The sequence below is a fragment of the Wolffia australiana genome, chromosome 1, assembly GCF_029677425.1.
Source record: "Wolffia australiana isolate 7733 chromosome 1, ASM2967742v1".
Classification (NCBI taxonomy): domain Eukaryota; kingdom Viridiplantae; phylum Streptophyta; class Magnoliopsida; order Alismatales; family Araceae; genus Wolffia; species Wolffia australiana.
The window spans coordinates 20,073,996-20,087,213 of NC_135835.1; the positions used below are offsets into that span (position 1 = coordinate 20,073,996).

General features: G+C 40.6%; 2 protein-coding genes across 2 annotated transcripts; one reads left to right on the forward strand and one right to left on the reverse strand.

Annotated features, from left to right (window-relative positions):
* Window positions 1-1,758: 1,758 nt before the first annotated feature.
* Window positions 1,759-4,606, forward strand: LOC144709897 (translationally-controlled tumor protein homolog). The gene is made up of 5 exons (XM_078583562.1): window positions 1,759-1,902; window positions 2,533-2,606; window positions 2,696-2,824; window positions 2,891-3,048; window positions 4,371-4,606. Exons 1-5 carry the CDS (start codon window positions 1,875-1,877, stop codon window positions 4,486-4,488), a joined length of 507 nt encoding a protein of 168 aa, XP_078439688.1. The 5' UTR covers window positions 1,759-1,874; the 3' UTR covers window positions 4,489-4,606.
* A 67-nt stretch (window positions 4,607-4,673) lies between these two features.
* On the reverse strand, window positions 4,674-6,191 carry LOC144709894 (Adenine nucleotide alpha hydrolases-like superfamily protein). Its single transcript, XM_078583548.1, has 4 exons — window positions 5,940-6,191; window positions 5,711-5,805; window positions 5,306-5,427; window positions 4,674-4,864 (listed from the first exon to the last, which is right to left on the reverse strand). The coding sequence occupies exons 1-4, from the start codon at window positions 6,181-6,183 to the stop codon at window positions 4,783-4,785; spliced, it is 543 nt and encodes a 180-aa protein (XP_078439674.1). The 5' UTR covers window positions 6,184-6,191; the 3' UTR covers window positions 4,674-4,782.
* Between the last annotated feature and the right edge of the window lie 7,027 nt (window positions 6,192-13,218).

Below are 13,218 nucleotides of genomic sequence, written 5' to 3' on the forward strand. Positions count from 1 at the left end.
TGCATATCAGTCATACAAACTCCATCATATGCAACCAAATGTTGCAAGGGTTGAAATGTGACAAAATTATAGGTTGAGCATGTCCTTCATAGACCATCCTATGAAGTTCTCATTGTTGGCCATTCTTCATAAAAATGTTTGTTTGCATATCAGTCATACAAACTCCATCATATGCAACCAAATGTTGCAAGGGTTGAAATGTTATGACAAAATTATAGGTTGAGCATGTCCTTCATAGACCATCCTATGAAGTTCTCATTGATGGCCACTCTTCATAGAATGTTTGTTTGCATATCAGTCATACAAACTCCATCATATGCAACCAAATGTTGCAAGGGTTGAAATGTGACAAAATTATAGGTTGAGCATGTCCTTCATAGACCATCCTATGAAGTTCTCATTGATGGCCATTCTTCATAGAATGTTTGTTTGCATATCAGTCATACAAACTCCATCATATGCAACCAAATGTTGCAAGGGTTGAAATGTGACAAAATTATAGGTTGAGCATGTCCTTCATAGACCATTGCTTCGTCGTCAATCCCTTCATGTATTTGAAGGCACAATTATGGCATTTCTGTAAGTGCCTCTCAAAATTAGTTGAGCTGTTATGTCGGTTATCTCGCGGCATGACTTTCTTCTGTAAGTTTTGTCCCACACACATATTGCAAGATCACTCATTACCCTCAAGTCTTTTAAGGTACTCCATTTTTTAATTTCACAGAGATCATCTTAAAGGCACTTGTGCCCCTTTTTAGAGAACATTTCAAGGTCTGGTCCCCCTAGTTGACCTTGGTCAGACCGCATATGTCATCTCTTTTGCTGGATGTCACCTACAGACATGTTTGTTCTACAATAACAAGGTGACTGGCTAGGGCTCATGGCCAGGCTGCTACCAAGTGCTGCCAGCAACACTGAGCACCAAGGCTACTGGCTTATCTGCACCAAGCCAGTCATGCAGCTGACTAGGCCAGCCAGATAAGGATGTCAGCTGAGAGAAAAAGGAAATCACAAAAAATTTAGAAAATAATGTCCATGATGTCAATTCTCGAAGTTTCAACCTGATCCAGTATTTATTCTCGAAGACAAAATACAAACAAGGCATACAATAATGTCAAATTTTGGTGGGTTTTCAACCTTTTCCAGTACTTCTTCTAAAACAGGATTTAAAAACAAAGAATGAAACAACGTCAATCTTCACGTCCAAAATGTCATTTTTTCCGGGTTTCCAACAGGTGGTTGAAATGCATCAATTTATTTTCCATTTTTTGTGTCAATATGCTAAATACATAATTTCCACCAGAAAAAATATATGACAATAACTCTTGATGTCCCTTATGCAGATGAGAAGCTTCTGCTGCAACCAGTCCGAAGGGTGAAATACGAAATTTATTATCGCTTTTATGCTATTCTTTAATAGGAAAAAGAAAGCTCAGAGAATTATCGATGAACGTAAAGGCTCCGCTATTAGTAAATAGATAGAGGTAATTTCATTGTACTTTATTTGGCCAACTAACCTACAAAATATCGATCCTATAATTCGTAATCTAAATATTCTCTTGCGGATAAACCTAAATTCTGTAAAACATGGAAATTTCACGCTCTTATTCGATAATTTTATTTTAAAATAAATATCGGTCCTCCACTACAATACGTATAAACAATTTTCCCCCGTCAGGAGAAAGAAGTGACACTAGAAAAACTTGGAGGGGCTAATTTTAAAAAATTTAAGCATATCTGAAAGTCGCCACGAGTTTAAACGTGGCGGCCAACTTCTGGAAGACGCTTCTCGTATAAATCTGCCCCACCTCTTCCTCTTCAATTCATCTCTATCCAGAGTTTTCACCCTACTGTGTTGTTCGAAGTGAAAGAAGATGCTTGTTTACAGGGATTTGCTCACTGGTATGATCATCCCCATTCTGAAGATCACTGATTTTTTTATCTAATCACGTTCAAGTTTCAAGCATTTTTGTTGAGGGAAGAACAGTTAAACACAGCTTGCCTCTTTTTTCTGTTCTGCGTCTGATTTAGTGGACATAAGATCAGCGGGTTGGTTTACTGAAAACAAATGCATTTTCTCTTTTCCACAATATTACAGTGAATATTGACAAATATGTCATTTTAAATCTATCATTTCAGTCTTATGACGTTTATTAGTACGCCAAATTGATACAGACCTCCACAAATTTGCCAGAAAATAATAATTCTACATATTTTAAGAAAATAGCTTTCAATTTTTGTCAGGAAAATTACAGTTTTATTTTCTTACATAGATAACATTTATTCGAATCTAGACATTACCATGGTTCAAACTTTTCATCACATTTACCATCACATATAATCGAGTTTGCTTCAACATAAGCTTTCTTTTCGTCCCCTTTTTAGCAACTTTTTTGCAAGAGAACTGCAAACAATAAAACTGTAGAGGCGACTTAAATTTGCTCGGAAAAAAAAATCAGAAAATTAGTTTAAATGGGTTGCTTATGTATCCGCTATTTCAGTTCATCTCATTGAATATTCTGCAAAATGCAGATGATGAGCTTCTGTCCGACTCCTTCCCCTATAAAGAAATCGAGAATGGAATGCTTTGGGAAGTTGACGGAAAGGTTAGTTCCATAGCACTTTTATCTATCTGTGAGATGATCAAGTACCATGATTATCGTGATCATCATGACATCATAACATCCTTCTCCAGTGGGTCACCAAAAGCCCCATTGAAGTTGACATAGCAGCAAACCCGTCAGCCAAGGGCAGTGATGAAGAAGAGACAGTGGAGGATAAGGCGGTCAAAGTCGTTGACATCGTTGACTCCTTCCTCCTCCAGGTGACCTCTATTTCTATGCAAAGATTACCAAGATGAGGCTGACATCAAACTCTTTCTCCATCACAGGAGAAGACTTCCTTTGACAAGACCCAGTTCAGAGCCTACATGGAACAATACGCGGATAAACTGGCCAGCAAGTTGCATGGGAAGAAACAAGATGAACTGAAGCAACGCATGGACGGAGCCATCAAATATATAGAGTCAAGGCTGGAGAAAATGCAGATGTGAGTAAGCTGAACGATCATCCGCAATGGGACGGTTTTGATACTAACCTGGATCTAGGCTCGTATATGAAGGAGGGTAGAGGACGAGGCAACGTGGAAATTCCCGGGGTAGAGAGGTGAAACCGGAAGGATCCAATAGGAGGCCAAGGTAGGGATTGGCCAAGGACGAGCCGCCTGATAATGTGGTGAAGGGTTGACGATCACGAGGACGGGGATCGTCAGAGACTAGAAGAGAAGGAGACCAAACCTAATTGAGGAGAGGGGACAAGAACACTTCTTTTTTCTATCTTCTTGGCTGCCCTGAGGGCATATGAAAAAATGCCCCTATGGGCTAACATGACGAAACTACCCTTAGATAGGTTGAGGAACCTCTCAAGGATCCTATCAGGTTTTCGAATCACTGTCCCGTCCTGGAACTGTCCTGTCCGGAAGACGTCTCATCCCGGAACTACAGTGCAGGATCGTCCAGGATGGGGTCGATGAACAAGATGGGACGAAGATCGTTCCGTCCTACGTCCCAATTCCCGTCCACCATCCAAAGCCCCAGACGAATGGTTATTTCGTACATGGATGAAAAAATTGCCCCATCTTGAGACAGACGGTTATTCCGAACTCCCTGACTAGACAATTATTTAGTCCACAGACGAAATAGACATCCTGTCTGCGTCCATGCACTATATCTGGAACCCTCCATTCGTCATTCTGACATCAAATGTCTGGGGACCTGACGGAGGCCGGTCGATCTGTTTCAATTCGATCAAACCCAATTGGCTTACAGAGTTGGTCTGCCAATGGACAGACTTTCAAAGTTGGTGGATTGACCGACTGACCAACAGACTTTGTAAATCGGTAGTCAAAGTCAGTTCACTTTCACTGCCAGTAGATGTGGTCGTTCTGTTCTTTTTGTGCAAATTTGTACGTTCTGTTCGGTTTTCCGAACAGAACAAAAATGAATTCGAACAGAACATCGCGCAGACCCGTGTGCGGTTCTTTTGTCTTTGTGCGAATTTTGTTCTAGTTTTGCGCGAATATGCAAATTTGTGCAAATGTGCGAATTTTGTTTGTTTAAAAGAAAAAAAAGAACAGAATGGAGAACAAGGCCCTGTGCAGTTCTTTTGTGCGAATTTTTTGTTTGTTTCAAACAAGCAGAGCAGAACAACCATGTCTAACTGCCAGGCAGTCCAGTGCCAGGCTGGTACATGTGCAGTTTGATCCGTCCCGAATTGAACCGGACGAAAAAAACCATCCCTTTACCCTCTGTGCACCTTCAATTGCCATTGACTATTTGATTTGATTGACTTTTTCTTCCTCTTTTGGAGTAGCTTCGTGGGGGAGAGCATGCACGAGAATACAAGCCCAGTGTTTGCCTACTGCAAGGAGGGCGCCACTGATCCCACCTTTCTATACTTGGCCTATGCTCTCACGGAGACTGAGGCCTGAGGAGGTGAAGACGCAGTCCAAAGACCAAGGAAAAAAGATATGTACATGATATAAACCTAAAATCGTGTGTGACTGTTTTGTTGTGTTTGACATATGTGTGAACAGAATCTAAGTCTGAGTTATGTAAATCATGAATGAGCTTTGAGCCTATTCAAGATTATTTGAATTAAAGGTGAAGCCCTCCATAACGAAAAGAAAGTATGTCATTTATTACGAAAAGACAGGACTTCAAGATGATGAGAAGGAAAGAAACGAGTGGCCTTCACCTGCACCTAACACCATACCCAACGTTGATCAGTGTTTGGGCTTCTTTATTATCATCACAGAGCAATGAGCGTGGTGCACGCAATGGTCGCTGACACTGCCCAAGAAAGCCCTGAAAGGGGAAAATTCTCATTTCCAGAGGATGTAGCCGAAAAGGAAGTTTTATTCCTCTATCTCATTTGAAAATAGAAATAAAATAAAGATAAATAAGAAAAAATTACAAAGAATTTCCCCTCCTGACGATAAAATCGTGCATTAAGTGATCTAGGCTTGGGATAAAAATGAAATCCCAATAATGAGAATTTAATTGTTAGCTTGAGGTGTTCTGAGTTTTTATGGATAAGATCTACTAACTGAAGTAAAATAACTCTATCAAAGTGTAATTACTGTCAGCTAAGATTACCGAGATTTCAACCGAGGAGAGAAAAATAAACCTTGTTAAGGGTATAATAACTCTACACGAGACGGAATAAGACACCTACATCGAGTCATTTCATGGGTTTTAAGGCTGAATATTTGGCGACAGTGGGCACGAAACATAAGTAGGACGAACCTTTTGATGGCACCATAACCATGGCTACCCATAATCAGCATGGTGGCCCTGTGCTTGTCTACAGCCTCACAGATAACATTTCTAGCATCTCCTTCGACCACCTCAATGAGCACATTGTCCGCCTAAGATCAATGAAATATGAAAAAATAAATGAATGATAAACTGATGAAGCTCTTCTCTTCCCAAACATCAATGGAAATGTACTACAAGCATTGAAAGAGAAAAAAAGACAAGGTTGGCGGCAAAGGGTGTCATAAGGTTGGGAACTTCTGCGATCATGACACTAAATCAAGCAGACGATTGAGTAGAAAACAACCAACAGAAGCGTTGCAAAGCCAAGGCACAGACATAAGTACGGAGTTAACGAGGAAATAAAAATAAACAATGTTTGCGGGAGATGTTTACAGATCTGGAACGGCAAAGTTGTTTGGCTTTCTCCACCACTCCAGCAGCGATCTTCCTCAAATCCGAATCAACGAAAGGTAACACGTCCGCAGCCCCTGGAATAGAGGAACAGGACGAAAAAAGGGCAAAAAACAGGTAAATTCAGCTAAATGACGGTGAGATCGATGAAATGTCATCAAAATGATGAAATACAAAGAATACTCCGATCAAATTGATCAGGCGATCGAACCTGGACCAGCAAGGCCGATCACGGAGGCGGGGGTGGGCTTGGCGTGGACGATGATGAGTGAAAAAACCGCGGATCGTCGGCCAGGGTCCGCGAAGAATCGATCGAGAGTCCATTGCAACGCGTAGTAGCTATGATCACTCTCGTCGATCGCCACCAGAACCACCGGCGTCGCGGCGGCGATGGCCTCCGCCCTCTCAGTCTCAGACCCCGCAGCTTCCGACGCCATCTCCAAACTTGGTGACATCGGCCACTGATGAAGATATTTATAGTATGGCTGTCGCACGTGTGTCGCCTCTGCCACTTGGCGGACGGCGTAAAAGAGAGCAGAAAATGCTCGCACGTGCGAAGCAGAGTTTCTGGGCTTGTTGACGAGTGCCGGATGACGATTTTGAACGGACTGGGCAGTCTGAATGGCCGTCCGTTGCGGTATCCGTCCATGGCGTCATCCAAGGCAACACGCGTCATCCTCCTCATCCACAACTATAGTTCCGGATCTTCCAGGACATGGACAATGGACAGGACGGGACGAAGATCGTTCGGTCCGACGTCCGGATATTTCAACTTCGTTCTAACCGTCCTGTCCAGGGATTCATCCATTGAAGAAAAAAATTGCCTGGGTCACAACTTTGCCAGTTTTGTCCCGTCCCTCATTTCGGAAGGAAAAAATCACTATTTAAAATTTCAATATACTTTTCTGAGTTTTTTTTAGGGAAATATGAAGAAGAGAGAAAGCAGAGGGACATGTGTACAATTACTTTTGGGGGGCGTCAGTTTGGACACGCAAAAAAAAGCCCAGACTTTGATGCAAAATGTCAATAAATTGATATAGTGATGCCATGCGGCAAGATCTCAACTGTTGGAAGCAAATCAGACGGATTTTCGTCCATCCTTTACCATCCATCTTCCAAGACCTCCAGACAGGACGATTTTTTCGTCTAACGATAGGAAAATTGTCCCGTCCGTTTGTCCTGGAATGAATTTTCGTCTCGGTTTTTGTCCAATCTCGCGGATAGGACAAATTTTTCATCTTGGGATGAAAAAACCGTCGCGCCCGCGTCCTTGCACTATATTTCCATCAAAGCCATTTGTCCTCAACGGCAATCACATCCATTGTCAACAATAGTATTTGTCCTTTTTAATGACTGATATATCTTCTGTAGTCATCATGGTAACAATTGTCATCTCATGACTATTAATTTTGGACTAAACAGGTTTATATTTGTTAGAAGCAACCGTTATTTTTTGTTTATCTCTTTTTTCTTTTTTCTTTTAAGTTTCGGGCCCAGGCCCACTTCTCTTTAAGTTTCGGGCCCAGTCTTTAAATTTGGGCCCGCGTGTAACCCTATAAAAGGGGGAAACGTTTTCTTAGTTAGTGTGTTGTTTTCTCTTATTCTTCAAAACCCTAGCCACCCTTGTCCATCAGCAGAAAAGTCCATCATGGTATCAGAGCGACCTGGGAGCTCAACGATCTGAATCTCCAGCAGATCTGTCTGGCATCCATTCAAGCTAACAATCTATTGCGATGAGGCAGAGGTGAGCAGGTCTCGTGAGCCTTGAAGAGTCTAGAGTTGACACGACAAGGTTAGTAGAGAGGATGAAAACAGCACCAAGACAACTCTAGCTTGGCGACGGCGACATAGAAGCGACCGCGACCAAGGACATCGAAGCGGACTCAAGTGGAGGGACAAGTCAGCATTGATGGAAAAATCCGAAAATCCAAGAATGGACAGAGAGGAGCTGGCGACATTCAGCCAGGTACTCTTCCCTGTTGTTCCTGAGGTGGTTAAGTTTAATGGCTTCAACTTGATTGGAGTCAATATATTGAACTAATCCTTGAGAGTAAGGGATTAGTCCATCATCTCAAAGAAGAAATAGACCCGAAGAGCCCAAAGTATAGAGCCTGGAAGAAGGAGGATGCAGGTGTACATGCATGGTTACTGGGCAGTATGACTGGAGATAGATTGAGGATCACCTGCACAAGAGTAATGTAAGGAAGAGTCATGCCTGGAGAATTTTTGAGCTAGTTACTAGAGCAACCATATTGGTGCAAGGAGAAATGTATGCTACAGAATTTGCAGAAGAACTTCCGGCAATCTGGCCAGAGATTGATCATCTCAGACCGATCAAGAATCCAGAGGAGTGGCAGGCCACACTACAAGATCGTATGTTTAGATTCCTAATGGGACTAAACAAGGAATATGAAGGACTCCGAAGTCAGATCCTCAACCGAGAACATATCCCAGATTTGGAGGAAGCCATTCAGCTTGTAATCGATGAGGAAAGGCGAAGGGCTTACGGAAATGATAAAGAGGAAACAGGAGCAGGGCTTATGGTGAAGACAAAGCAACAGCATAAGAGCACATTAGAGGGCCAATTTTTAAAATATCAGAAGAAGCAAGGAGATGAAGCTCCAGAGCAGAAAGGGCAAGGGAGCAAACAGCAGGGTAAATTTAATCTATATTGCTCTTATTGCAAAAGGAAGAATCATACCAAGGACAACTGCTGGATTCTACATGGTCGTCCTCCCAAACCTGCACAGGCCTATGTCTCTGATGCTAGAGAAAGTGAATCAGATGATGAAGCAGAGCAAGGGCAAGCCCCAAAGAGTACTTCCTCTAAGATTACCGCTCTGAAGGAAGAATTTGAGAAGCTCAAGACCATGATAAGCTCTACATCCATGGCTCGATCTGGTGAGCTACCTACCTATTCTGATCATATTTTATCTGACTGGATAATAGATACTGGTGCAACAGATCATATGACTCCCTACTGTTCTAAGTTTCATAACTATACTCCGTATAAAGGAGAAAGAAGGGTGTTCACGGCAAGGGAAGAGGCCCTTCCTGTCACAGGAATTGGGGACATAAAAATAAGAGGTCTTGGGCTCATTAGACATGTTCTACATGTCCCTGGCCTCAAAGCTCAACTATTATCTCCACAGAAATTTGTCAGAGATTTGGATCTTATATTTTCCATAACTCCTGACAAATGTGTTAATTTATGATAAGTTACAAAACTGGAGGACTTCACCTTTTAAAGTGAAGGGTGGGCTCCTGTACGTTAACAGTGAAGGTGGTGGAGAGCCTGCATCATGCTACACTACACGAGAGCTAAAGGAGGGTGGGCGAATGGAGCAGATCAAGTTGATGCACTGTCGTCTTGGACATCCGTCATTTTGAATTATTAAAATATATGTTTCCATTATTGTTCAAGGACCTGAATATTATTGATCTTTATTGTGATACATGTCAGTTTGCCAAGCATAAACGTGCAGTGTTTTATGGAAAAAGTAAGCGAAGTGAAATACCATTCGCGCTTGTCCATCATCTACTACAGCATTAACAGGTGAAAGATATTTTATTGTGTTTATTGATGATTGCACATGACTAACATGGGTGTATCTACTAAAATCCAAGTCAGATGTTGTTGCAATAATTCAAACATTCTGTCACATGGTGAAAAATCAGTTTGATGCTGCCATTAAACGACTACGTTCTGACAATGCAAGGGACTTCATTAATGAAACAACCTCCAAATATTTCAAAACTCAATGGGTACTTTATGAGTCTTCTTGTGTGTATACCCCACAACAGAATGGAGTAGTTGAGAGGCGCATAGGTCATGTGACCACTACTGCCAGATCACTACTCATTCATAATGATGTGCCCAAGCAATTTTGGGGAGAAGCTGTTTTAACAGCTATGCATATAATTAATCGATTGCCATCAAGGTCATTAGGTTATAACAGCCCTGTGGAGCTAATGATGAAATTCTATCCCCACACTCGGTGGAAGACAAATCTTAAACCCCAAATATTTGGCTATGTAGCCTTCGTACATCTGCATGATCCAGAAGACAAATTTAGTCCAAGATCAGCTAAGTGTATTTTCTTGAGTTACTCACTTACCCAAAAAGGGTACAAATGCTACCATCCTAATACAAGGTAATTCTTTGTGACAGCAGATGTGACGTTTCATGAGAATGAAAGTTATTTCAAGGCATTACAAGGGACCTCTACTGATATATATATCAGCAGGTAATAGGAGTCAAGGACAGTGGTTGCCAACCACTGAATGAAACTGAAGCAGGCGTTATATCAGTTGAAGAAATTTTGAATTCTCAGCATGAAATCTGGGAAGTACCTACAATTGACAATCAGACACCTCAAGTTCTCCCAATTTCTCTGAATAGAGAGGAAGTTGTAAATGAAGTTGACAACACCATGGGAGTAACAAATGAGATTGAGAGTGAGACAATGGTGGGAGAAGAAGATGAAAGTAGTGGATGGCCTATTGCTCTGAGAAAGGGCCGAAGACAATTCACCCAAGGAGTGAGATATCCACTCACCAATGTGGTTGAATATTCTCATCTTGGACAAGACTATCGATCCTTTATTGCAGCCATCAATTCAATCATGATCCCTCAGACTTATCAGGAGGCAATGAAGGATATGAATTGGAAGAAGGCAATGGACACGGAATTGGAAGCATTAATCAAGAATGACACATGGGAAGTTGTTCAGACACCACCTGGCAAGCGTCTTGTAGGTTGCAGATGGGTGTTCACTGTGAAGTATAATGCTGATGGGAGCTTGGAACGGTATAAAGCCAGGTCAGTAGCTAAAGGATATACACAGGCCTATGGTATCGATTATGGAGAGACATTTGCACCAGTTGCCAAGCTAAACACAGTACGAATTTGTCTCTCCCTCGCAGAAAATCTGGACTGGCCACTATTACAGTATGATGTAAAAAATGCCTTCCTCCATGGTGATTTAAATGAGGAGATTTATATGGAGCGACCCTCGGATACTATGAGTTTGAATCAAGGAAGAAGGTCTGTAAATTGAAGAAGACACTCTATGGACTGAAGCAGTCTCCGAGAGCATGGTTTGGGAAGTTCTCATGTTGCATGAAATCCATGGGTTATGTGTAGAGTAATTGTGACCATACACTATTTTGAAGCATGCCGTCTCTGGTAAAGTTTCAATCTTATTAGTTTATGTAGATGATATTATCATTACAGGAGATGATTCTCTTGAAAATCGATTGTTGAGCTCCAAGTTAGTTGAAACATTTGAAATTAAGTCACTTGGAAAACTAAGATATTTCCTTGGTATTGAAGTTAATTATTCTTCCAAGGGAATATTCATCTCCCAACACAAGTATATTCTGGATATCCTTCAAGAGGCAGGAATGAGTGGATGCAAACCATCACCTTTGCCTATCGATCCTAATACGAAACTGGGTGCTTGTGAAGAGGAACTACAAGTGGATAAATGGCAATATCAGAGGTTGATTGGAAAGCTAATCTATTTGAATCATACAAGACCAGATATCGCTTTTGCCGTTGGGTTGTTGAGCAGATTTATGGATAGTCCATGCCAGCCTCATTTACAAGCAGCATTCCATGTATTAGCATATTTGAAGGGTTCAGCAGGCCATGGAATTCTCTTCAGCCGAAATGGAAGAACTGATGCGGAGATGTATACTGATGCAGATTTTGGAGGATCACTGATAGATAGACGATCCACAACAGGATATTGTGCACTTGTAGGAGGAAATGTGGTGACTTGGAGGAGCAAGAAACAACCAATAATTGCATTATCCAGGGCTGAAGCTGAATACAGAGCTCTAGTCAAAGGTATCAGTGAAACTCTATGGATACGAAATATTATTGCAAAGATTGGGATGGCACAAGACAAACCCATTGTAGTCTACTGTGATAGTAAAGCAACAATCGACATTGCTCATTACCCAGTCTTACATGATAGAACAAAACATATTGAGCTGAACAAGCATTGGATCAGAGAGAAGATAGACCAAGGGCATGTTTATATTCAATATGTAAAGTTGACTAATTAGACTGCAGACATACTTACCAAGGGATTTGCCAGATCCATCTTTGACCGGTTGTTGAGCAAGCTGGGAGTTCGAAGCATCTACTCACCAGCTTGAGGGGGAGTGTTAGAAGCAACCGTTATTTTTTGTTTATCTCTTTTTTTTTTAAGTTTCGGGCCTAGGCCCACTTCTCTTTAAGTTTCGGGCCCAGTTTTTAAATTCGGGCCTGCGTGTAACCCTATAAAAGGGGGAAACGTTTTCTTAGTTAGTGTGTTGTTTTCTCTTATTCTTCAAAACCCTAGCCACCTTTGTCCATCAGCAGAAAAGTCCATCAATATTTAATTGTGAACTATATAGAATAGATACTTGGAATTATAAATGCAACATGATTTTTTTATTTTCTTCCAATTTCATGTCACGCTATTGTCATCCAAAATCATGATTCATCTGCCGACATGTCTAGATGATGACTGATGATTGATTGAGACGAAATAGATAATAGTTCATCATCTGTTCAACAAGTCGAACCTATAATAGGGAACAACACATCTTGATTGTCACGTGTCAATGGTTTGTGTTTTTGTCTCACACCACTAGACTGTTTGTTCCATCCTCATTGATAATCATAAACTCTTTTAGGCAATCATTTCCTATATTTTATAGGTTTATTTTCATTGATATTATCATAAAATTCATGCTATTGCTTGTTAAAATACTTTATTTCACTTTTCAAATTAATTTCCATTATTTTCTTGATTTTATGGTATTTTTAACATAATTTTATGAGCTGGATTTCTTGAATTTAAAAGCCATGAATATTTATCTAAATTGATTTAAAATATTTTAAGTGGTGTATTATATTTTAAAATGATCTTCTAATTTTTTCCTTGTATTTTAGTAGATTTTTTGACGATAAATTATGAAGAAAATAATTTCAAAAGTCATTAATTACATTTATGAATTTATTCAAATATTTTATCAACATTTCCCCCAGTAGGAGTGTGTGTCAATCTTGCAATCTGCCGTACAAGTCGTAGGAGAGTGAAAATTGGAGGAGGGCAAAAATTAGACGGCTCAGATTACTCCAAATCCAAACAATGATATCTAACAATCTACAAGGAATTTTGAGCTAAAATTTTAAGGAAGTTCCATATTTCCCTCCTCTATCCATTCACCATATTAGATTTGTAAATAAAACCCCATATCAGTGTAAAAAGGCACCCTTAAATTTTGTTCTTAATTAATATTGTGTAGTGATTTATCCATTCAAAGTCTCATTTGGCTCTGTTCTTGTAGTCTAAGAGTGAACGATTGAAGGAGTGATGTCTGTATCAAGACACGTGAATAAAAAATGCCACTCGGTCAGTTGGGCATGTGACGATAAGGTAAGCATGATCCTCCTTTTTTTTTCCTCATATTGTTGGCCTTTTTCCTTGGTT

Bases quoted from the DNA above. Each gene is read 5' to 3' on its own strand.
- LOC144709897 (XM_078583562.1), top strand. From the start codon at position 1,875: ATGCTTGTTTACAGGGATTTGCTCACTG. The intron at 2,825-2,890 runs GTGACCTCTATT...TCTCCATCACAG, and splicing joins TTGACTCCTTCCTCCTCCAG to GAGAAGACTTCCTTTGACAA. The intron at 3,049-4,370 runs GTGAGTAAGCTG...CTTTTGGAGTAG, and splicing joins AGGCTGGAGAAAATGCAGAT to CTTCGTGGGGGAGAGCATGC.
- LOC144709894 (XM_078583548.1), bottom strand. From the start codon at position 6,183: ATGTCACCAAGTTTGGAGATGGCGTCGGAAGCTGCGGGGTCTGAGACT. The intron at 5,806-5,939 runs GTTCGATCGCCT...CCTCTATTCCAG, and splicing joins GATCGGCCTTGCTGGTCCAG to GGGCTGCGGACGTGTTACCT. The intron at 5,428-5,710 runs GTAAACATCTCC...CATTGATCTTAG, and splicing joins AACTTTGCCGTTCCAGATCT to GCGGACAATGTGCTCATTGA.